We start from the raw sequence: 24,575 nt of genomic DNA, 5'->3' as shown, positions 1-24,575 counted from the left end.
CTGCTGCTCTACTTCCGATCCAGCTGTCTGCTAATTTACCTGGGAAAGCAGCAGAAGATGGCCAAGTACCCTGGCCCCTGCCACTCATGTGGGAGACCCAGGTGGAGTTCCAGGCTCCTGGCTTCTGCCTGGCCCAGCCCCAGCTGTTAAAGCCATCTGGGGAGTGATTCAGAGGATGGAAGATCTCTCTGTCTGTCTGTCTCGCCCTCTCTCTCTGTGACTATGCCATTCAAATAAATACATCTTAAAAAAAATACATAGTGTTTTCATAGTGCATGTTATGCATGGATTTCGATTTTTTTTTGCACCATAATTTTTAATTCCATTTTCCATGAACTTTTTGAAGTACCTTTTGTAACACTGCACAAGATCCAATTTTATTCTTTTTCTCAGCTTCCTTCCTTCTCTCCCTTCCTCCCTACTTCACTCCCTCCCTCCCTCCTTCCTTTATCCCTCCCTTCCTTTTTGTCTCCCTCCCTTCATCTTTTTGCTCCAAATTCCATTCCTGGAAGATTATATATAAAACTTTAGCTTAAAATGAACTACCCTTCCATCTCTTGAACACACACTCTCTGTGCCTCTCAATCCTCTCAATATATATTTGTAGATTTCTATATCTAATCTTAAGTCTGTACCATATCTCTACCTCCTTACTCCACATCCCTATGTCTCACTTACCAGTATCTTCATTCTACAAATTTCAAACTGAATTCATTAACTACCGGTTCATTTAGGGAGTGTCTCTTTTTCTTAAAGAAGGTGAAAAATTTTGGAATAGCCTATGAACCCTTCCTTCTATGTCTTTTTTTATGAAACAGGATCCAGAACCCATTGCACTTGCGAAATGTGTCTTGAGAAAGTCCTTTTGCTGTTCTCGGTGCTTGATTCAAGGCCTCCGCAGCCCTTACTGATCTATTGCAACAGTAACTTAACTTGACCTTCCTGTGTTTATTGTTCTTCTATTCTTTCTATTCTTCATGGTATTTGTAGAATTATCAGCACAAAACTCAAGTAGATTTGCCAATACTGGTTAAAGCCCTACGCTGGCTCATCATTATATTCCGTCAGGAGTTAAGGGCAAGGCTTCAGAGTCTGACTGACTTGTCTTCGCTTTCCACCACTTTCTAGCCAGGATACATGGGAATTTCCTACCCCTTTAGCAGTAGTTTCCTCTTCCATAAAATGGCCATGAAAATAATTACTCCTTATGAAGATGTTGGTAGAAAAGCATTATTTCAATGAAATAAAAAATGTTTAAAATACTTAAGGGTTTTGTGCATGCTCAATAAATTATTATAACTGTTATCATTTATTGTTAAGAGAATGGCAGTCACGACTTTCTACTATGCCTTGCCTTGCATTCCAGGTTTCAGATCTGTTAGATTATTTGCTGATGTGGCCCACATATTTTGGCTCATGCTCTGTTGCTTCAGTGGAAACATCTCCCCCAAACCCCAATTGCTTGCTGAAAGAATATTGTGCCATCACTCCTGGGAAACCTTTTGTGGTTATCACAGTCAGAATAATTACTCTTTGGGGTTTCCTTAGTCTTAATGAGAGAACATGCCATTACTTATTCCATTCTTCCAGCACTTGTCTTGTGCTGAGTTTGAACTCTTAAGAGTCAGATAAACAACAAGAGCAGTGTTAGCTGTTACTGTTATTTTTATCAGTTGTGTACCTGTCTTGTCCTTTGAGCTCTGCCAGCCTGTTACCTCCTCAAGGGCACAGTCATCAGATTTATTTTTGTGTTGTCTCACAGTGCCCAGCACAGTCCTTTGTAGGTACAAGCACTCCTTGAGTGAGTGTTGAATATAGAGGGGGAGACTTCAGCCGTTTAGTGGAAGGAGTTGAGTGGCTGGGGTTCCAGGAGCTCCCCTTTAGATGTTGTGGAGCCTTCTGAAGTAGTTTCTGGCCAGAGATAGGAGCTCGGTCCTGCATCAGCTGGACTGTAGGGCAGAATTCTTACGTAATAAGTGATTTTAGTTTCTTTGCTAGCAAAGCAAGGTCATTATGTTCTTAAAGCACCCAATTGTGTGAAATATCACTAATGAGGCACCATTTCTTGGTGTCAAATACAACTTCTGCCTTTGTCCCTTTATTTTCCCAACACCTCTTTAGATACTTGAAAATAATTTAGAAATCTTTAGGAAAATTAATGTATTTTCCAGATCCTGTTTCACATTGGGTTTAATATTCTACTTCTAAAGTATAATAAATGTAAATAAGTATGAGGTTAGCTTTTTCAGGCATTTACCCTGCGATCAATGTCAGACATATCACTCCTTAGGAAATCTTGAAGAAATTCACAACAATAAGAAAAGGTGTGTTTTCACCATTCATTCCCTCTTTCTTGCTTTTGTTCAGATTTGAATAGATAAGTAGTTATTGAGGAAAATACTATTTTAATATACTGTTTTACAGTATCTGCTTTTAGGAAAGTGATTTGCAAAGTGCTATGTTAAAAAATGAGGGAGTTATAAAAATGCCTTTTAGTAGCTACAGATCTGGGAAAATGTGTTCTTCCTGCTTGGTGTTAGATCTTTGAAACAATAATGTTAAATTACAACATTTTTATCTGAGCTAGCTTGGTAGCTCTAAATAATGCCCAATAATGAAAATGTATTGGTAAAATAGTAATTCTATGAATCTTTCAGATATAAATACTGATTCAACTTGGACTATACAAAATAATTAATGAAAGGCAGAAAGAAAAAAATAAGGTGATTGAAGACAGTGTTGGTGTTTAAAGGTTTCTAGGTAATGGCCCTTTCCCAAGTGATATATATATGAAATGAAAGCTGAAACACCGGACACCAGGGGAAGCAGTACCACCACATACATTACAAATATGTGATCCAATGGAAATATCCCTAAAAATTGAAACCAGTGTGAAGTTTTCCATTGGTTCTTTCTACAGAAACATCAATGCATCTTCTTTGTCTCCATTCCTGATATAGGCCTCTGTACTCTGACCACTCCCCCTCCCTCCCATGTTGAATAACTGTATTTTATTAAGTCCAACAACATCTGAGCAAGGGAGATTATTCTTCAGGCCACAGACCACGCGTATGCTGTGCATATGGATTCACAGAAGCCTGAAAACCACTCCACAGATTAGGACTACCGTGTTCCTTAATTTACATACAAGAAAGTGAAGCCTTGAGTAGTTTAATTAGGACTTGCAGATAGAAGTTAGCCCCACAGGCACATTATGTTTGGCCTGTTGGGATGCTTTAAAATCTTGTTTTCATTGAAAACTCAGAGGCTCTGACACTGTTGGACTGATATTCTTGCACGGCATCGATTGGCTAGAATTGTGTAGACACTGTCCCTTTTCCAGGATTCATATATCGGCAGGTTTGCAATCCTCACAATTCCATTTTGTTTGAGACCTCTTTCACTTATTCATGTTACCTGCCTTGCCCTTCTGAAAATTTTCTTTTATATAGCAAGTCAGAGGCAGGGTAGAAACTTCTCTCCAGATTTCTAAAGCAATTTTAGGTTCCTACCCTCATCACTCAGGCAGTGGTGTAAAAGCAGGAGAAACCCTGAGGCCCCTCCCTTCAATGCCATTGACTTGCTTTGTGGATCTGAACAGATCACTTACTTAACTCTTCTGAACTTCAATTTTGTTGTCTGTCAAATGAGTCATCATAAGCATTTAAATCATGCATGTAGTTTTAAAAAATTAAGAGCATCCCTGTATAATCATAGTTAATATTTTATTTATTAGATTGTTTTTAAATGCTGCTTCAACCATGTTCTTTTCCTACTGTTAATACCATCAGTGCTTTGAATTCTATAGGATACGTTCCAAATTTCTCGGTGATAGATTCGCTGGCCCCAGCCGTTTGGTTCCAACATACCTTGCCAAAGCATCTTTTACTTTGTATGTAATGTGATGTAATTCATTCACCATTCATTTCCCTTCCTCCCATACTCCCCACTACTCATTCTTTTATCCCATAAATACTGAGTACCTCTTCTCAAGGTTCTGTTCCCAGCACAGGAGGTTACAAAGTTGAATGAGACAAAATCCCTGCCTCTCACATTCTTACTTTTGAATATATCTTCCATCTGCTTGCCTCTTTTGCTCATACTGTTCTTTTTCTCTTTCATTGTTTTTTTCAACAAATATGTATTGAATGCCTTCTGTGCCTTCATGGGATGTTGCTGTTATAACAAAGTCCCTGCTCCTTTTGCATTTATGTTCTTGGGAGTGAATAGTCATTTTATTTAAAAAACAAAACAAAACAAAACAGTGCATAAGGGGCCAGCATTGTGGCACAGGGGGTTAAGCTACAATTTGTCACACTGGTATCCTGTATCAGAGTCCCAACTGCTCTGTTTCCAATCCAGCTCCTCTGCTAATGTGCCTGGGAAAGCAGCAGAAGATGTTCCAAGTATCTGGGCTCCTGCCACCTACATGGGAGACCTAGGCTCTTGGCTTCCAGTCCTGACTGTTAGGGACATTTGGAGAGTGAACCAAAGAAAGTCTCTCTCTTTCTCTTCCTCTGTTTCTGTCACTCTGCCTTTCAAATCAATCAATCAATCTTTAAGAATATACATATTATGCATTATTTAAAATCTTTTCACACCAAAATCCACTTATAATTCCATTTTCTGCACTTTTTGAAGTACCTTCACATATATCATAGGGCTAAAAAGAATGGTAGGGAGGATTTTTAAAAAAATATTTATTTATTTGGATGCAGAATTACAGAGAGGTAGAGGCAGAGGGAGAGAGAGAGAGAGAGAGAGAGAGAGAGAGAGAGAGAGAGAGAGAGAGAATGAGGTTGAGAGGTCTTCCATCAGCTGGTTCACTCCCCAGATGGCTGCAATATCCAGAGCTGCACCAATCCCAAGCCAGGAGCTTCTTCCAGGTTTCCCATGTGGGTGCAGGGGCCCAAGGATTTGGGCCATTTTCTACTGCTTTCCCAGGCTATATCAGAGAGCTGGATCGGAATAGGAACAGCCAGGACTGGAACCAGCACCCATATGGGATGCTGGCACTGCAGGCGGCAGCTTTACATACTACGCCACAGCACCATCCCCAAGGATTTTTTTTTTTTTAACAGATTGATTTATCTGAAAGAGAATGAGGGCGAGAGAGAGAAAAAGAAAGTTCCATCCATTGGTTCATGGCTTCAACAGTTGGGGCTCGGCCAGGCTGAAGCCAAAAGGTTCATGCGGGTCTCCCACATGTGTGCAGAGTCCCAGATACTTGGGTCATCTTCTACTGCTTTTTCCCAGGCCATTAGCATGGAGCTGGATTGGAAGTGAGGCAGCCGGGTCTCAAGCCAGTGCCCATATGGGATGCCAGCACTACAGGTGGTGGCTTTACCAGCTTTGCCACAACACCAGCTCCAGGGAGGATAGAAAGTAACAGTGAAGATCAATAATTTTAGATGAGGTAGTGAGAGATAGCCTTTATAAACAGAGACCTGAAAGGATAGTTGAACAGAGAAATGAAACAAGTGAGGGAGGGGCCTGGAGGGAATCTGGAGGAAGAATTGTCCAGGCACGATGCACAAGTAATGAGTGGCATGTTCAAGGGACATGCGGAGGGAAGGGTAAGTAGTGAGCTCAGAAGGTTGGAGGACATTACAGGCCCTGGTGAATGCCTAGGCTGTTGGCTGCAGAATCAGTTGCATCACCTCTGAGTTTTTATCTCAAGTTTCATTGTGAAACCCGTGTTCATTCCTGTTGACGATGATTCCTCCTTCCAACTTGCAGAATACCTGTTGGCCACATAGCTCCTGTGCGGCTTTAACTATGTTAGCAGTGAGTGTCTGGTTGGCTTCTTATAGGTCCTCTGTTCTGTCCTGCCTTCTTTGTAAGCCCCTCTAGTTTAGGGACATAAGCATTTCAATCCTATGTGATGATTGCATCTACTTGGTGCTTAATGTATGTTTATCTTATGAAGCCCTGGCTTCAGATGTCAGCAGTAGGAATTTGAAAATGATGTCTGATAAAGAAGTGAGAGGACTTGATCGTAGATTGGATGTAAGGAATGATGATCCTGGAGGAATAATGGCGTAAGGGACAGAAGAAAGGAAGGAAGAGAAGCTGATTTGGGGGGTATATTGATGAATTTGATTTGGGATTTATTGAGCTTTCTGTGCTCACGGGATATCTAAGGGGAGCTGTCCAGAATGATGTGGATGTGTCAGAATACACGCAGCGTATTGGAATGATCTTGACTGCTGCTTGCAGTTATGTAATCTCAAACACAGGGACAGCCTCTATGTTTTTATGTTCTTAGAACAAGGGCTGGCAAGTACTTAAGCCATTTGTCTTTAACAGATCTGTGGAGATGCATGGGAAGGTTGGCATGCAGCGTTGCTGTTTGTCACGGACTAAGGTAATTGTGGCTCTGAATCCCAGCCTCGCCATTTTTACCTGTGTGGTCTTGGTCAGGGAAAGTGGCCCCTCTGAACTTCAGCATCCTCATCTGGAAAATGGAACAGTAAGACCTTCTCTGCAGGGCTATGAGCTGATGAATATAAGCATAGATTCTAGCATGGAGTGATGGCTCAATAGTACCTATTCATCGGCTATAATTATTATCATTATTATTATAATTAAGATAAGCCTTTCACTGTGCAGTTTCACTCTCAGGCTTGGAAGAAATCTCAAAAGTAATTGTTTTGGTGTTGCTAATGACTTGTTCTGCATATAATCTCCCCAGTAACTAATCCTGGCAGTGCATTCAGAACTCTTAGAGTAAGTTGAACATTGTTGGAACACTGGACTCAGAGTACATCAGTCAGCGTTATAGAAGCTTACATATTACATTACCAGCAATTAAAAGGGCCTCATGGTGGGATAGGTGTTGAAGGGCACTTTGGATAATAAGCAATAGAATTATGTAGCGTTTTGTATTTGTAGATGTATCTCCTTAAATAAGGTGATATCATTTCACAGAAGGTAAATAAAATTCAATCCTCATAGCAACATTTTTATAGTGATAGAATGAGCACTAAATTTTGAGAGAAGCAAATAGAATCTATTCAAGTTCATGTGGGAGAAAAACTCTTGCTTACATTTTGTATCCTGTTAGATGCCTCTACTTCTTTTTTCCTTCAAATCAGAAATTAAGGTTTTGTTAGTCCATTGATCTAGAGTCCTTTCCTTTTCAATATACGTCACAAGTCTATGCTTTGAAATGGCTTCCTGGAGGTTCTGACTCCTTAGGAGCTGCTGGGGCTTCTAAAACTGTGAGCTTTACTTTTTTGCATTAGAGCAGATGTCGTGGCACTAAGACCCAGAAACCATTTGCTTGTGTGGCTGGAGCTGGGCAGGCTGTGCTTGCACTGAAGGGAAGGAAGTCATTAGTGCAGACTGAGCTGTGGAGTTGGGTTCTTGCAGGATTTCCTTCCAGCCTTTCCCCACTAAGGTTCTTGGGAATTAAAAAAAAATCTAAACACACAAACCAAGTTTTCCTATTTACAGTGTTCAGGGAAGGTGGGCATTTCGGGAAGGGCAGAACCTTTTCCCAAGTTAGCCAAGAAGGAAGAGAAAACAGCGTAAAGAAGCTCTGATGACAGATCTTTGGAATTTTCTTTGCTAAATTTTACAAACGAGAAGTACACCCAGAATTTTGGGAATTGCTCCAGGCTGCGCGTGAGGGTTTGATTGCTTGTCTAATCTTTTTTGAGAAGAGGAGAATTCGCCAAAAGGGGTTTGGATGGCAGGAGCCCGACTGGGTGTCTGCAGCGGCTCTCGTTCTCAGTCTCTTCCGTGAGGGAGGGTCTCTGCAGCCGGCCCGGAGACCCCCGCCGCAGGCTCCTTTTGCAGGCGCCGGTCGGGAAAATGCCCCGCTCGGGCAGGAGTACGCCGGTGGCTGCTGGGACTTCCTAGCCTTGTGGGAAGTGTGTTCGTTGTTTGGGATACTTTTCATTGAACTGAAGGCGAAAAGACTGGACTCTCCTGGGCTTTTTCCCTTCGCAGTGAATATGGGAAAGAATTAGGGGTGGGAGGGAGGCAGCATGACTTGCAGTCGCCGCTGCCCTGCATCTGCCCCCAGCCCCCAGCCAACATCTTGATGTTCCACGTATCGGCTGTACAAATATGATGAAATGGCAGCCCCGGAAGAAGGTAAGTGTCCTGGAGAGGGGACGGGGCCCCGAAGCCCGACCCAGGGAAGGGCGACAGCGGGGCCCTCGGCCCTCCGGTAGTTCGCTGGGCCGGCCGGTCCAGGCATCCTGGGTCCTTGGGGACTTGCGCCGGTCCCGTCGGGACGAGTTATCAAGTCTGGTCTGCGCCCAGTGCCCTCTAAGTTTTTCTCTCCTGGGATGCGTGGACCCTCTGGGGTGACAGCTCAGAAGCACTCGTTTGCCTGAGAAGCCTCTGGAGCCAGAGATTCGATGCGCTGTGCGGGAGCCCTCCCGCGGCTGCCAGAGTCCGAGGACTCGGCGGCGCCCGGTCCCCGGGGGGAACCACCTGGGGCTGCGAGCCAGACCCTTTGCAGCGGCCCCCGCAGGTGGGTGTCCTAACACCTACTTCCCCAAGGGGTTAATAGGCTCCGAGCCGCTGGCAGCCGCTTCCCCAGGGCCCCGCTGGGGGGCGAGCAGCCCTAGCACAACCGCCCAGCCGCTGGTTCCTGGGCGGCGGGGCCTCGGGCCCTCGGGCCGGAGAGCCTGGGGCCGGGCCCGACCGGGCCTTCCGCCCGCGGGGCTCTCAGCGGCCGCGTGGGCCCTTGCGAGAGCGCGCGCCGGCCATTGTGCACGGGCGTGTGTCTGTGCGTATCGGCGTGTGTGCATCGATCGTGGGGATGGGGGAGGGGGCACTTGGCTTTTTGCGAGATTATTTCCTAATATGGCTCCTTTGTTGAGAACTCACGGGAAAAAAATCCAGTGGTTCTATCAAAATAAATTGCTATTGGTCCCAGAAATAACATTTCTAGATGTGGTCCCTACCCCAGGACGCTGAGAGAGAAAGACAGCTTTCTTCAAGTTGTTGGCAGCTGTACGTTTGGCTAGGGCTCCCTTTTGCTAACTTGTCTGACTGCCGATAACTGTTAGGTGAACCCACTGGTTCACTGCATCGCAGGACTTTTAAATTTTTCCCTTCAAATACTTCATTTGGCCGTGGTTTTTATTGACATTCTTCTGAAGGAAAACAGTGAACTGAGTGTGCTGTGTCCCTCCCCAGCCGAGACCTGTCTCTGTTAGCAGCTGCCTGGTGTTTTACTTGAATTAGCTAAAATGACCCTTCCTTTGTGGCATGATGTGTGATACCGTGTTTCACATCAGAGCTAAAATAGAAATTATGTGTGAAATGCATGGGACGATAGGGTGCATTTGTTGTATTGCTGGAGAATCTAACAAGCCCTGCCTCAGGATAGGCTGGTGAATTGACAGGTTTTCTTTGATACCTGATTGATGCGATTTTGTCCTCTGACACTGTCTTTCTACCTCATCCTAAAGTCGGCGTCTCTTATTTATGAGTTCTCATCATAGAGCTGCTATCAATGAGACTGATTTCATTTACTTTGCTTAAGGGAGCCATGTGTTCCCTGCCCCCACTCCCAACCCCCAATAAAAACCGAGTTGGGACGAGGAAAATCCATGGAAGAAACCATATAATTAAGCAATTTAAACAGATGCTGCATATTTCTAAAGTCCCTTATTTCTACTATCTTTGTAAATTGCATATTTATGAGTAGTTTTAAAATGTCTGCAAACTGTACATTCATAAATGTCTGTTTTTTCTATTTTACCCAATATGCAGTAACTCATGTGGTTATGTCTGTGGAAACCCCTCTGGGTACTGGTATTGCTTGAACCACGGAAGTATTATTCTTGGCAGTCAGGTGGATTTCTGGACTCTGGAAGATTCTGTTTCAAATGTTAGGATTCACTCTGCAGTATTTACTCACTCTGTGATGCTTAAATTGCTATAGCAGAAGGTTGTGTTTATTCACTGTGTTCATAATCTCACATCATCATCTTATAAGGATCCAGATATAATTCTGCAGAGTTCATAGAGGATTAAAAATAAGCTGAGCCATCAGATACTGTATGACTGTTTGGTTATAGCTTGAGAACAATTCTTGCTGTTTCTGCTTGGAAATGGAAGCTTCCGTGTAAGGGACTTGATGTTCAACTCCAGTGGGGCACTAGGAAGTCTTTACAGATATTATAGGTTTATTTTATTACTCTTGCCAGGATATTCACATGATCAGATAATTGCTATGGTTTCTGGCTGAGTGTGCTAACACATTTGTAATGGTACAGTCACATGCCATGTGTTTTACCAAACTGTTTCATAAAACCATTTACACTACAGATGAAAAGTGATACTGCATTGATGTGATTTTAACGAAACTAGGAATGCCACCACAGGCAGCACTTGTCCACAGCTGGCCTTCACGACTAGAACTGGCTGGTAGTGAGCAAAGATGGTGTCCTCTCAGACACCGCTGGTTCTGATTTTTCTAAAGTCTGGGCTCACCATAAAAGAAATACTACAGCTTGTAGATTTTTTGGTTTCTTAAATGAGTGTGCAGCTGGGAGACATGGTAAAAGGAGAGCTCTTTCCTCCTCTTATTTGCCATGTCAAACTAAAGACTAAAACAAGCTTTGTAAACATGTGAGACTGGAGGATTCAGTTAGGGCTTGCTACCACTTTACAAAGAAGCCGTCGGAACAGGACCAGTGAGGAGCTTAGCACCAGTCTTCCAGAGCACAGTGGACCTTCCATTTGACACTTAATTTCATACTAGAAGCACTAGCCTTTTAAAAGCTTCTGCTCTGTGTTAGGCGTCTCTACTTGGTCTTACATGCATTCATTTAATGTTTATCCTATTAGATAGCAGTGTTATAATTTGTATCTTACAGGTAAGGAAACTCAAATTTAGAGAAGTGAAATGACTTACCCAGAGTCACATGACATGGCAAGGTCTGAGCTAAGCTTATCTACTTCAAAATGTGCGTTCTCTAGCATCCTACTTGGGAAATTTGCTGACCAGGGATCTTTATCCAGGAAGATGTAGCTGAAAGGATCCCAATCTGTGAAAGCTAGCCATAGTTCACTTCTGAGTGCAGGCACCAAGATGCTCTTCCTGAATCCCTTTTGTCTTAAAGAAACTCAGTAATTTCACTCACCTCTGATTTCTAGGGGATGTTTACAGTATATGCACCTTTAGGCTGATTGTCAATTAGAATCCCTTTTAAATCTCTTTATGCATATATATTTTTCTTTTTTTATATTTATCTAGCCTCTATATTATACTCTATAAGTTCAGGAATCATATCTCACCCCTCTGTTTTGGTGCCAAAGATAATACTTGTATAGTTGCTTAATAAATATTTGTTTGATATAAGACCAAATAAGACTATTACTTTGTAAAACCTAATTTTTAGACCTTCTTATATTTTATGTGATTCATAGGTATTAGATTGTAGTGAATTATTAAATAAACCCAGAGTAGTTTGTCACCCTTGCAGTTAGCATCAGGGAGTAGGCAGCCACACTCTCCACAGAATTTTTGTGTGGTTGAGACACAGTACCAGGCCCTGTGGACCAGACTCCTGATCCAATGTTATGATCTTTTTATTCATGTAACCTTATTGGCCCAGCAAAATATGGTTTCCCCTATTTTCATCTTTAGTTAAGAGGTTATCCTGTATCACACTTATTTTCATGTTGTATTTGCAGCAGTGATAGTAATTAAAATGCTCATCTCATAGGAACATGTTTGTTTACAATTCTGAAGCTATTTCTGCTTTTTAAAATCCACGGATTAGTATCAGATAACACTGTGTAAATAAGAGTGCAGTCAAAACCTTCCTGGAAAGCCACTGCTGATTGGATTTTTCATTGCTTATCCAATGTTATTTTACTGTTCACACATAATAAAAGATCATTAATATGAATATGTCACATAAGCTACATTAATTATGTCATTTGAGAATCATATGATGTATTTATCTTGTTATACCTGTCACATTAATAAAATGTGAATCTGGCTTCTGAAATGACTTCTATGATGGAGGCTCAATTCCAAAGCTTGTTTGGAAGCTCACTTGTGAGGATTATGTACTGTCAATTTCTGTCTTGGAATAGCTTATTACTTTTATGGAAGGGTGTACTCATATTTCACATCCCTTTACTATCTCTATGATGAAGTATTTTGTTTCTAGATTATAGGGCTAAGTCTTAAATTGTAATACAGCTATACTAAATTGCTTGGTCACCTAACTGAATGTTGTGCTAATTGATAATACTGTATGACTCATTTTGGGCCACAGTGTGTTTAATAGCATAAAATTAGACTTAAAAATAAGCATCGTGGACAAAAGTAGTTATAAAGAGATGCCTTGGAGATTTCCTGATAGAGGTCTTTCCACAAACCCATTCTATATACCATTCCCAGGTCCAGATTTGGTTCTGGTGTCTCTCTTGCCTTGTGTCCTTGGGCGAGTGATTTAATCTTTCATCTCTGACTTCCCACTGTCATGGTGGAGTGCCTTATTATCATTTGCTGGATCTGTTGGAAATGGCTTTGTTTTTTCTGACCTCTCTTTTCTTTGGTTTTACCTTTTTACTCCTTCCAAGTAATTTTTGAAGAAACACACATCTGCTCACATTATTAATCTTCTTAAAGCATTGCCCAGTCTCTCTATTGCTTAGAGAGTGGAATAAGCACATCCTGGAATTGGAAAGTAGAAGAAAGTGACTGGGTTTGGGGGAAAATCTCAGGACTCCGTGTGTTTGTGTATGTGTGTGTGTATTTATATTTACATATAAAAATAAGAAATAAATTAAGCTTTATTAATCTTATGTGCTATGCCACTTGCATCCTCACTGGCTTAGAAGCCGAAGTATTTTTATTAGCGCCTATTCATTGATCATTTTCAGTTTGTTGTGGCATATTATGCCTTCTGTCATGAAAGATCTGCCTTAAACAATTAATTGTGTTAAAGGAAGAAGAAGAAAGGCAGTATAGGATGTATAGTGAAGAGGACGGGTTCTGAAGCTAGACTGCCTGGGTTCAAATCCCAGCTCATCCTCTGAGTAGCTGGCGGTCAGTTAATTCACCTCTTTGTATTTCAGTGGATGCACCTAGTTGCCTTTGAAGATACTCTGTAGGGGCCGGAACTGTGGAACAGCAGGTTAAAGCTCTGGCCTGCAGTACCTGCATCCTATATGGGTGTTGATTCTAGTCTCAGCTGCTCCTCTTTGGATCCAGCTCTCTGTTATGGCCTGGGAAAGCAGTAGAAGATGGCCCAAATCCTTGGGCCCCTGCACCCAAGTGGGAGACCCGGAGGAAGCTCCTGGTTCCTGGCTTCGGATCAGTGCAGCTCCAGCTGTTGCAGCCATCTGGAGAGTGAACCAGTGGATGGAAGACCTCTCTCTCTGTCTCTACCTCTCTCTGTAATTCTGTCTTTTAAATAAATAAATCTTTAAAAAAAAGATACAGTGTAAAAGTTTTACAAGAGTGCCTTGCATATAAAAAGGCTTGTTCCATTTTTCTTCATAGAGCGTACTGAACATGGCTTACCAAGTTTCCTTCCTCTGCCTGGAATGCCTTCTCATACTCTTCTTAACTTAACTCTTTTGTCACTGGTCATGAATTAAGAACTAAGCCAGTCTTCTTCTCCTTAGTGAATCTTCTGTAAGTAATCTTTCATTTGCTGGCTCTTGTTGGCCATACCCTTTGACCATCATTGTGTGGGCCAGTCATAGCTCTTTACTGTAACTGTCACTGGGTCTTTACCAGTTTAAGAGTCTGAGGGCCTGGGCATGGAGGGAGAGTTGAATGAGTGAATGTTTGAATGAATGAATGCATTTATGGGATGGGATGTTCAGTGTACTTTAACCAATTGACAGAATTCTCTCACTTGCTAGCTATTGAAAATGCCTGGGGGCCGGCGCCGTGGCTTACTTGGTTAATCCTCCGCCTGCGGCGCCAACATCCCATATGGGCACCGGGTTCTAGTCCCAGTTGCTCCTATTCTGGTCCAGCTCTCTGCTGTGGCCTGGGAAGGCAGTGGAGGATGGCCCAAGTTCTTGGGCCAATTCACCCGTATGGGAGACCAAGAGGAAGCACCTGGCTCCTGGTTTCAGATTGGCACAGCTCTGGCTGTGGTGGCCATTTTGGGGGGTGAACCAACAGAAGGAACACCTTTCTCTCTGTCTCTCTCTCTCTTACTGCTAACTCTATCTGTCAAACTAAAAAAAAAAAAAAAAATTAGAAAATGCCTGCTTGCAAATTTATCTGTCTCTTACCCTCCCAGAAAGCCATGTTGAATATGAGGTGACTCATGAAAGAGATGATCTTAATTAAACACCTATTTAAAAAGTCACAGTTATGAAACAGCTGACTGCTACTCAACTGTGCACTTTACATTGGATAATTTTGTATTCTGTGAAGTTCACCTCAATTTTAAAGAGACGAGAAAAAGTTACAGTAATTTGTGACACATCTCACAACAGATCAGAGAGGATCAATGCAGCAGGGCCGTAGCTGTAAACTACCAGAATAAATCTATGCTCTTCCGCCCTAAGTATTTCTGCTTCTGTAAAAATTGGTAGACAATGGTCATCTATGGAAAACTACTTCCAGGAACCTTTGAGCTGGGGATCCTTGATGGTTTTGATAAGAAGTGAAGGAAGGCAGTGATGAGGCAATCTGTGTTGGCACCTTTACCGTTAAGGAGCTAGCCAGCAAACATTGCGGGTGGGAGAGGCTGCAGAGTTTAATTGGCCCAACTTCAAGAAAGGGCGCCAGCAGCCACCTTCATTTTGTTAGACAGTCATAGTGGTGACATGCTGTGGAAAACACAGAGGAAGCAAGGGGAAACCTGAAATCCCTGCCGGCCCTGTCAGCTTTAGCGTCCACGGTGAATTCATTATATCATTAATAACAATGGATGTCTCAGCTTTAAGGCTTTGCTTTTATTGATGTGCTAAAACCATCTAGTTTTATTGAAAGCTATAAAAATTATATCATTTAGCTGACATTTTTAGGATTTATATGAACCTTTTGTCTTGAGCTTTCTTGTTAGTCCCTCCTTTTTAGGTTTTCGTAGCTAAGGGGAGTTCTCACATTCTCACAAGATACAGCCCTTTAACTATACCCCCTTTTCAGCACACTTTGTCATGTGGAGCATTCTGTTAGAGTGTTCTTTGTTGAGTATTGTGTCCTTTTTGTGGATTATGAGTATTTTAAAAGAAGCATGAAATTGTATCCTATGATTTATACGTCTGTGTAATAAACAGCATTTCTTAAAAAAAAAAGCACACAAAGTAAGCTGGATGGCAGTTGTCAGAGTTGTGCAAAAGCTTTGTTTTTGCTATAAGATATTTCTCAGTTTGGATAATTAATGAATGAAATTTCTTTAGCATGCATTTGGTATATCAGTCAATGTCTATTCATAAATGTACCCATACTTCAAATATAATTTACTTTGTGAAAGGTCATCTTTTGGATTTGCATCATGCTGGGAGACTGATACTTGTGGAAGCACAGGCATCAAGGCAAGTCTGTGTTCCAGAGCCCCTAACATTTGGAACAAGGCTCAGTGGAGCCGGGAGTCAGGAACTCATCTTGGGAACTCATTGTGTTTGGACACATAGTCTCCCAAATATGCAATATACCTCAGCTTGAACCTAGAAAGGGAGTAGAGGGGTAGGGAAGGAAGAAAACTACAAGGAAATTTGTTGCACAACCTGGAAACATTTTGTTATGATCTCATATTAGCATAATAATATTGGATTATAGTTTTTTGATTGATAAGTCAGAATAAGGAATCATTTATCCAATATAGGTGTTCCTTATTGAAAAGAAAATAAAAATACAATCTTCTAATCTGAAAATAGACTGAGTTCTGAGAACTTTGAATCCTCATTATATTTTTTGTATTTTTATTATTTGTAAATGAAAATAACTGTAATGCCCACATATGGTTTCAGGATTATGATATATTGTGCTATCTGTAAAAAGCTGTAATTCTTACACAGATCAGTTAGATATTTTGGGAGCCTATTTGTGGAATTAAAATTCCCAGGCATAAACAAGATTGTTATGTTTTTGATTGAGGAGTAGGAAGAAAATGTCATGGTGAGACACAGTAGATTCATGATCATTTTTGTGAACTTTGGATCTTTAATACTTGATAGTGTTTTCTGTTTTTTTTAAAACAGATATTTGGCAGGTGGAAAGAAAAGATAAAATACAAACCACTTTGTGTTATTGTTAATAATGTTGGTAAATAAGTTGAACCATGTGAAGTTACATATGTGTGATATACAAAAATAAGCATTTACTGTAGTTCAACTAATATTTGAGAGGAATGGTGGTGATAAGTATTTAAAATAAGACAGAAATGTGTTTGGGAATTAATTATGAATTTTAATATTCCATGATCACTGTGATGTATACGAAAAATCTCTACATTAGTTTATCTGTGTTGTTTTGTAAAGTTCTTGGTAACTCAAACTTAATTCATTAACTGCCATTTCAACTATTCTTCAATGTGAAATTTTCTGAAATACATTACATATTTTCTGCCTTCTTAAACAGAAGGCACTACGCATGATTTGACCTTTTCCTGATTACTCAGGATTGCTACCACAGACATGAGTTATTCTGATGTCACTCAGTAAGTATAGGAGCTTTTAAAAAATGTAGTGTTATTTGTTCATTTACTGAATGACTCCAGGTTGATGTTCTGTTTCTTGTAAAAAGCTTTTTACCTTCTTTTTATAGTTTTTATTTTTCTTTCTATGTCATCCAAGGTAATTTTGCTAGTATGTAGGTTCACTGGTTATCTATTTAATCCAAACAACTTTAAGTTAAGTGAGATGATACTTTCCAAAAACTCACAAATCAGACTTAATTTTGTGAATATTAAATCTATTCAAATATTTTGAAATTTAGGAAGGGGATGCTGGATTCATTATCATTTTTGTGGGCTTTGGATCTTTATTACTTGGTAGTTTTTTTTTTTTTTTTTTTTCCCAGCAGATACTTGGCTGGGGAAAGGAAAGACAGACTGCAAACCACTTTAGTTTATTGTTAATAATTTTGGTAAATATATTACTTTGACATTTCTGCTCTTTTTGTGCTTCCTGATTTTAGGCTGTTTTTAGATAGTTGAGGTTAATAGATGACCTTTTGTTAAGTGAGATATTATTTAATTATTTTATTGATGACCAAGAATTAGATATATTTGAGGACACAGCATTATAAAGACTGAAAACATTTTGAATGATATTATAAATACCATTGTAATTTTCTCCTTTATGATTTTGTTTTTGTGTATCTGAATTGGCATTTTTCCTCCAAAATTTGCTCAAACATACACACAATACAAAAGCTATGTTGGTAGAAACTAGTATTAGGGGCTGAAGAGGAGGGTGGATTTGCACATCCTAGGAGATGTATGTGATTTCCTTCGAGAGGAAATGACGAAGGAACCCATCTTATTATCAATAGTTAATATTTAAATATTACTTAGTTGTGTATTCATAAATAAATCATTATTTTAGTGACATAAGTACAATTTCCTTTAAATAACAAGGGGCCTGGTCTGAGGTGGAGGTAGACTTCTTTGCTGGAGTCCCTGGGTAGTCAAGAGACAACATTAAGGGGGTTTGTGTTTTGTGAGGGCAGGAGAAGAAAGTGGTTGGGAACAGTGATGGAGGATGCTGCCCACAGACTTCACAAGCTTCATAATTTCAAGGGAGGACCTGCCCTAGGTCTGCATTGATGATGCAAGAGGACTGAAAGAAAGGGAAGGAAAGTGAGTCACTACTATGAATTCAGGTCGAATAACTTATGTGCAAAGTAAGTGCTTTGTCAGTAGGAAGTAGACCTCACTGATAAGTAAATCATATCTGAATATACTTGTCCTTGTTATAATTATGGTTCTTAAGGGGTTTTGATGAGTCATATAAATGCTGTCCCATTTGTGGTAGTTATGAAAGAATTTAAAAGAACTGGGCTGTTATGGAACCAGTGTTTCCAGTAAATAAATATAACCTTGGGCAAATTATCAGTGCTAATTTGGGAAGAACTCTATGACTCTGCTTTCTTTCCTTCTTTCTTTCTCTCTTTCTCTCTCTCTTTCTCTTTCTCCCCTCCCTCCCTCCCTCCCTCCCTTCCTTCCTTCCATGTAGCTCATAAATACAACACTAGAAACACAGTAATTCTTCCCACCATACCCACCCCCACTCTCCCCTGCTCCTTTCTCCTCCCTCTCCTGTTTAGTATTAGAAAGAAAAAGAAAAAAAGGAAAAAAAAGAAAGAATGGAAACTAAGAGAACTGTTCCTCAACCGTATGACTTTATTTTTAAAATAAATCTATAATATACCTTTGCATTGTCTCATGTTCGATTAAGAATGAGTGAGAATGTAAAATTCCTAAAATTAATTTTCAAAATATTTTAAATCTATATACTGCTGACATGTAAATGTTGATTAAGCCGAGATGAAAACCATTGAGAAACTGAGCACCATTTATTTATCTTTTAAATTTGAGAGGCAGAGAGAGAGAGAGAGAAGAGGAGAGAAGAGAGAGGAGAGAGGAGAGAATGCTCCTATTTACTCTTTTACTCTGCAAGTGCCCTCAGTGGCTGGAGCCGGGTTGGAGCTGAAGCTGGGAGCTGGAACACAATGCAGGTCTCCCAAGTCGGCATCAGGGAACCAATTACATGAGCCATCCCCACTGCCTCCCAGGGTCTGCATTAGCAGGAACATGGAATCAGGAGCCAGAGTCAGCAATTCAACTTGGTACTCTAATGTGGGTTGCTGGCATCCTAACAAGTGTATTAACTGCTTGATGAAACACTTGCCTTTTTGTTTGTTTAAAATTTAAGCATAGAAATTCCAACCTTAACACATACTAGTTAAAGAAGGGCTCTTAAATTACATATGCAACTGTAGTTGATGTTTGTACTGACCAAATAAACAAGGGAAGATTCATGGGCATTGAGGCTGCAAAATCACCATGTATGAATTTTAAACACCAATGCAAAAATCTACAGTTTTTGTTAAGTACAAATAGGTATAGAGTTAAGATATATATAATTCCTGAATGGATTCTGTAGTCATTTTAGAGACTGTTACAATGATATGTTTCTAGATGGGAGTAATTTCTAAAAATAAGTTTATTTTAAATGATCATATTATTAAACGTTTTCTATAGCTGCAGGAGATGCAATTGTTTGTAAAGCACATTTCTTAGCTAACAATCTAGAAGTGAGGATAAGGCAATTATGCAAGTACTGAGACGTGAGGCAGTACATGTTAGGTATCACCAGAAAGGCAGTGTTCTCTGGAGAGTGAATAAAAGGAGGGGTCACAGGTTACTGGGATGGGAGACAGAGAAGGGCTTGGAGGGAAGGAATGAATAGACCGAGAGAATCTTCAGGGTAGGGTAGCATTTTAACTAGACTTGAAGAGTGGGCTGGTTTTTTACTAGGCAGAACTAAGGAATCCATGCCAGGCAGTGAGAATAAGGTAGGATATGCAAATTCTTTTTTTTTTTTTTTTTTTTTAACCATGGTAAGGATTCTTAGTTTGGTTGGAGAGAAGCCTTCAAATGCCAGCTCACATTGAGATGATAATTGGTCCCAAAGATGGTGAAATTAGGTTTTCACAGTCTTATTCTCCTTCTAATGCCCAATGAGTAACTGGTTTTTCTCACATTTTCTTATTAAATGAAAATGAAAAACTGAGCAGGCTGCAAATGTTGGAATTTTATTTGGCTCTGCAAGGATTTTTATAAATACTACAGCAGCTGTTTACATGTTTTTCATGATTGCCCTGTGCATATCAGAATGATTTTCCCCATTGTTTCATGCATAAGCCCACATTTGACTCAAGTTTGTCTTTGATTGTTTGCCATTCTCATTTTCTTTGTACTCCTTTGGGTACTATTAGTTACCTGATGAGGAGAATATCATAAATTTGGAATTCCAAGCTCTTTCAACTTCAGAATACCATCTCCTTTACTACACCTCTCATGTAGAACTGAGAATCAGTTTGAGATATGTATGTAGCACAATTCACAAACCAACAATCTCTCCTGTATTTCCAAATAAAATATTTGAAGGGAATGGTATTTGCAGAATGTGCTATAGTGGTAAATTTAGAGAGTACAAGATAATTACTTGTAATTATGGCAATTTCTGTAAGGGAAATCATCTTAATTTGTTCCCACTAAGAAATAGAATTGCTCCACTCATAGCATTTGAATCCTTTTAGGAGATTAATGCCGTGTGCCTTCATTACTTTGAATGGACATTACAGCTTTTCACTACTTCTGAAATTACCCCTCTAATTCATGCTTCTGTTTAAATTTCTGCTAAATGCAGTCTTACTTTAAAAAAATCATATTCCAGAGCCCTTGTTGAGGAGAACTTGCACGTCCATCCTAAGCAAATGGTGAGAGTTCAGTACAGCTCTCCTAGGACAGTTAACCCATGAAGAAGTTATAGTCTGCATGGTGAGAATACTCTTTGACTGTACTTGGAGCATTCTCCTGTCATGGTGTTCCCTGAAGATTCTAAACTTTAGTTGGCCTTTGGGCTGAGGAGTAATTGCTTTGGCTTAAAAGGAATGCTGCATCTCTGAGCATTTTTGTGAAGGTGAAATTGTGATGACTTTCTAATTCTTAAGTATTTCATTATACCACCTGGGGAAGGTGCAGGTTAAGACAGAGAAGGTGGAGTGGTAAGAATAGGTTTACAGTGGAATATAATTAATTGGAAAGAATATTGAAAAGGAAATGATGGACATGTCTAGATAGGTGACAAAGGTGCTAAATATAGAAAGTCAACTCACTGTTAGGCTATGCTTGTCTACAAAAATGAGTGATTCTGGCCTCAGAGCTGGGTTATTTAAAACATTCTAAGCTTTTTTCAATTAGCACTTATTTCTTTTGACTGCAGTGAGCTAGTGCTAGAGTCTGCCTTCATTGGTGCCAGGTACAGTGCTTTGCATGGTGAGGACATTGCTGCGTTTGAGGTCTGAGCCATCACTTCTTAGCAGCAAGACAGGCTCGAGCACAGCATGGGTGCTGCAGAGCTAGTGAGGCAGAGAAGCCACCGTGCCTCAGGAGCTGTCCTTTGGTTTTTGAAGTGTCCAGCCCCATGAAGCAGGTCTAAACTTGTACTGAAATTTGGAATGATGGATTAAATAAGTATTTTGATATGCATTTATTAATGGCTTACTGTGTGTTAGGCATTGGCTGTTTATATCCTAAATGGGGGAGAGATGAATAATAGTGTGTCATTTATTTTTAAATTTGAGATGCTTCAGTTTATTTGCTGAATGTGAGAATTGACTAATTTACTGACAATAAGCCCTCTAATAATGTATGAAGTGTTAGACCTTGAAAGCAGATTTAATTATAATATGAGCCCCATTCTTAGGGAGCTTACAGTCTAGACAGGAAGTCAGATGAGAAATGAGTTACTGCAATACAATATGATAACCGTGGCGTTACATACACAGTGTTGTGGGACCACTGGAAAGCAAGAGAAAGAAGGAAAAGGAGGTGATAGGAGCTAAGCATTGAACCATGTGTGTAAGCTGTTTAGATTAATAACTACCATCTGTTTCCATAGTACAGAGTCTTTTATTTGTCCCTTCACTTTCATCAGAGAGATTTTCAAAAGTAACCAAGGTAAATTAATTTTAAAAGGGTTTGCTATTTCTCTCTCTTTAAATAAAGATTCATTTATTTATTTGAAAAGCAGAGTTACAGAGAGAGACGGAGAGAGAGAGAGAGAGAGAGAGAGAGAGAGAGAGAGAGAGAGGTCTTCCATCCGCTGGTTCACTCCCCAAATGGCTGCAATGCCAGGAGCTGGGCTGATCCAAAGCCAGGAGCCAGGAGCTGCTACCAGGTCTCCCACGTGGGTGCAGGGGCCCAAGCACTTGGGCCATCCTCTGCTACTTTCCTAGGTGCATCAGCAAGCAGCTGGATAAAACTGGATTGGAAGTGGAGCAACTGGGACTGGAACTGGCACCCACATGGGATGCTGGTGCTACAGGTGGAGGCTTAACCTACTATGCCACCACATTGGCCCCAAGGGTTTACCATTTCAAGTTCATCTATCATTTCCATGTTTTCCTAAATACTTTTGGAAAATAAATGTGCATTTCCTACACATCCAGCTTTTACTAGCTTTCACAGTTGGAGCCTTTTTCTAAAATTTTGACTATTTCAGAGAGAAGTAAGAGAGGCGAGTTGAGGCAAGGCGGGGTAGGGTGGGGCAAGTCGAGTTGTGGGAAATCTCCTATGCATTGGTTCGCTCTCCAAAAACCCTCAACATCCTGGGTTGGGCCAGGCCAATCAGGAGCCAGGGACTCAGACTGGCCGTTCCACAAGGGAGACAGCAACCCAAGTCCTGGAGCAATCTCTGCTGGCTCCCAGGATGTGTGCACGTTAGCAGGAAGTTAGAATTGGGAGCTGAGCCAAAACTTAAACCCAAGTACTCTGTTATGGGATGTGGGCATATCAAAAAGATATGTTGATTGCTATGTCAAACACCTACACCTTTAAGTTTTTTAAAAAATTGATTTTATTTGGGGCTGGTGTTGTGACATAGCAGGTAAAGCTGCCTCCTGTGCCACTGGCATCCCATATGCACACTGATTGGAGTCCTGGCTGCTCCACTTCTGATCCAGCTCCCTGCTGCTGGCCTGGGAAAAGCAGCAGAAGATATCCCAGGTGTTTGGGCCCCTGCTACCCATCTGGGGACCCAGATGAAGCTCCAGGCTTCTGGCTTCAGCCTGGCCCAGCACTGGCTGTTGCAGCCATCTGGGGAGTGAACGAGCAGGTTGAAGAGCTTTCTGTCTCTCCCTCTTTCTGTTTATTAGTATTTATTGTTTCAAATAAATAAATATTTAAAAAATTTATTTATTTGCTAGGCAGTGAGACAGGCACAGTTGTGTTAGTAATACAGGTTAAGTACTTCTTATCTGAAATGCTTGGAACCGGAAGTGTTCCAGATTGTGGATTTTTTCAGATTTTGCAATATTAAGATAAACATAATGAGATATTTTGGGGGAGGAGGCCCAAGTATAAACACAAGATTCTTTTATATTTCATATACTATATGTGTATATATATGTGATTTTGTATAGTATTGAGGTGGATGTTTAGCCAAGTATTAAGACCCCCACAGTGCATACTGGGGTGCATGAGTTCAATGCTAGCCTCTAGCACCTCACTCAGCTTCCAATGAGTGTAAGCCCTGGGAAGCTTGGTGATACAAATAACTGTGGTCCTGCCACCCACAGGGGAGAGCTGGATTGTGTTCTCCACCCCCAGCTTGGCTCTACCCAAGCTCTAGTTTGGGTAGTGGACATTTGGGGAGTGAACCAAGTAGACGAGAAAACTCTCTTCTCTCTGTCTCTCTACCTCTCACATAAATAAATTAATTAAAAGTGTATTTGTACAATTTTGTTAGTGTGCCCTGTGTTTTGTGTAGCCTTTCACATAAGGTCAGGTTTGGAATTTTTCATTTGTGGCATCATGTTTGCTCCAAAAGTTTCAGATTTTGGAGCATTCTGGATTTTGGATTTTCACAGTTGAGATGTTTAACTTATAAAATGAATGTTACTTCTAGCTTTTTTGTTTTGTTTTGCCTTATGTCATAATGTCCTCCTCCCCCCCAAAACTTTACTATGTAGACTTTTAGAATGTATTATACCTGTATTAATTTATTGATCTGTGATTTTTTTAATTTAGGAAAGAAATTCTTTGTTTTAATTGTAACAGATATTTATCAATAAACTTGAGGATACTGAAAAAACAATATTGATGAATGAAAAAAGCTGCAAAACATTAAAAATATTAATAACATAATTTTCTTAAGCATGTAAAACAAGAATACAGTTTTTCTAGTCTACTTCAGAAAGTTCATGGAAAATGGAATTAAAATATAAGCTTATTTTGGTGTGAAAAAACTTGAAATTTATGCCCAGATTGCTTTCTTAACATGCATTTTTCATGAATGGATTTCATGAAATTTTTGTACCAAGAGAAGTTAATCTTCTATTTTACATGAACTTTTTAAAAAAAATTTGTTTTTTAAGGAGTACAAATTTACTAAGTACAACTTTAGGAATATAGTGATTCTTCCCACCATACCTGTCCTCTCACCCACTCCCACCCCCATTCTGAGTCCCATTCTCCGTTAAGATTCACTTTCAGTTAACTTTGTACACATAAGACTAACTTATACTAAGTAAAAATTTCAACAATTTGCACACACATGCACACACACCAAAAAAAAAAAAAAAACAACTGTGTGAGAACTAGTTTTACAGTTAACTCTCATAATACAACTCATTGAGGACAGAGGTCCTGCATGGGAAATGACTTTTGTTGTTTATTTAACAATTAACACTCTTATGCATAATATCAGTGACTACCTGAGGCTCTTGACATTAGCTGCCTAGGCTATAGAAACCTTTTGAGTCCACAAATTCCATCAGTATTTAGACAAGGTCATAAGCAAAGTGGAAATTCTCTCCTCTTTTTAGAGAAAAGTACATAGTTCTTTGATGGCCACTTCACGAAAGCAATTCTTAATGGATCCTCTAC

The 24,575-nt window shown here is 40.3% G+C and overlaps 1 protein-coding gene across 6 annotated transcripts in view; it reads left to right on the top strand.

The window, feature by feature from the left end:
* Positions 1 to 24,575, top strand: part of TTC28 (tetratricopeptide repeat domain 28) — a 689,946-nt gene that overhangs the window by 253,835 nt on the left and 411,536 nt on the right. Inside the window, exon 1 of one of the 6 annotated variants that reach the window (XM_051826643.2) lies at positions 7,333 to 8,103. The exons of the other annotated variants lie outside the window; for them this stretch is intronic. Coding sequence (XP_051682603.2) covers positions 8,077 to 8,103 — 27 coding nt within the window. The 5' untranslated portion in view covers positions 7,333 to 8,076. Of the gene's footprint in view, positions 1 to 7,332; positions 8,104 to 24,575 lie in introns of those variants that run through there. 6 annotated transcript variants of the gene reach the window in all.

The sequence above is a fragment of the Oryctolagus cuniculus genome, chromosome 21 (genome assembly GCF_964237555.1).
Source record: "Oryctolagus cuniculus chromosome 21, mOryCun1.1, whole genome shotgun sequence".
Taxonomy (NCBI): domain Eukaryota; kingdom Metazoa; phylum Chordata; class Mammalia; order Lagomorpha; family Leporidae; genus Oryctolagus; species Oryctolagus cuniculus.
The sequence above is the reverse complement of the archived record's forward strand: the minus strand, read 5'-3'. Positions and strand labels throughout refer to the sequence as shown.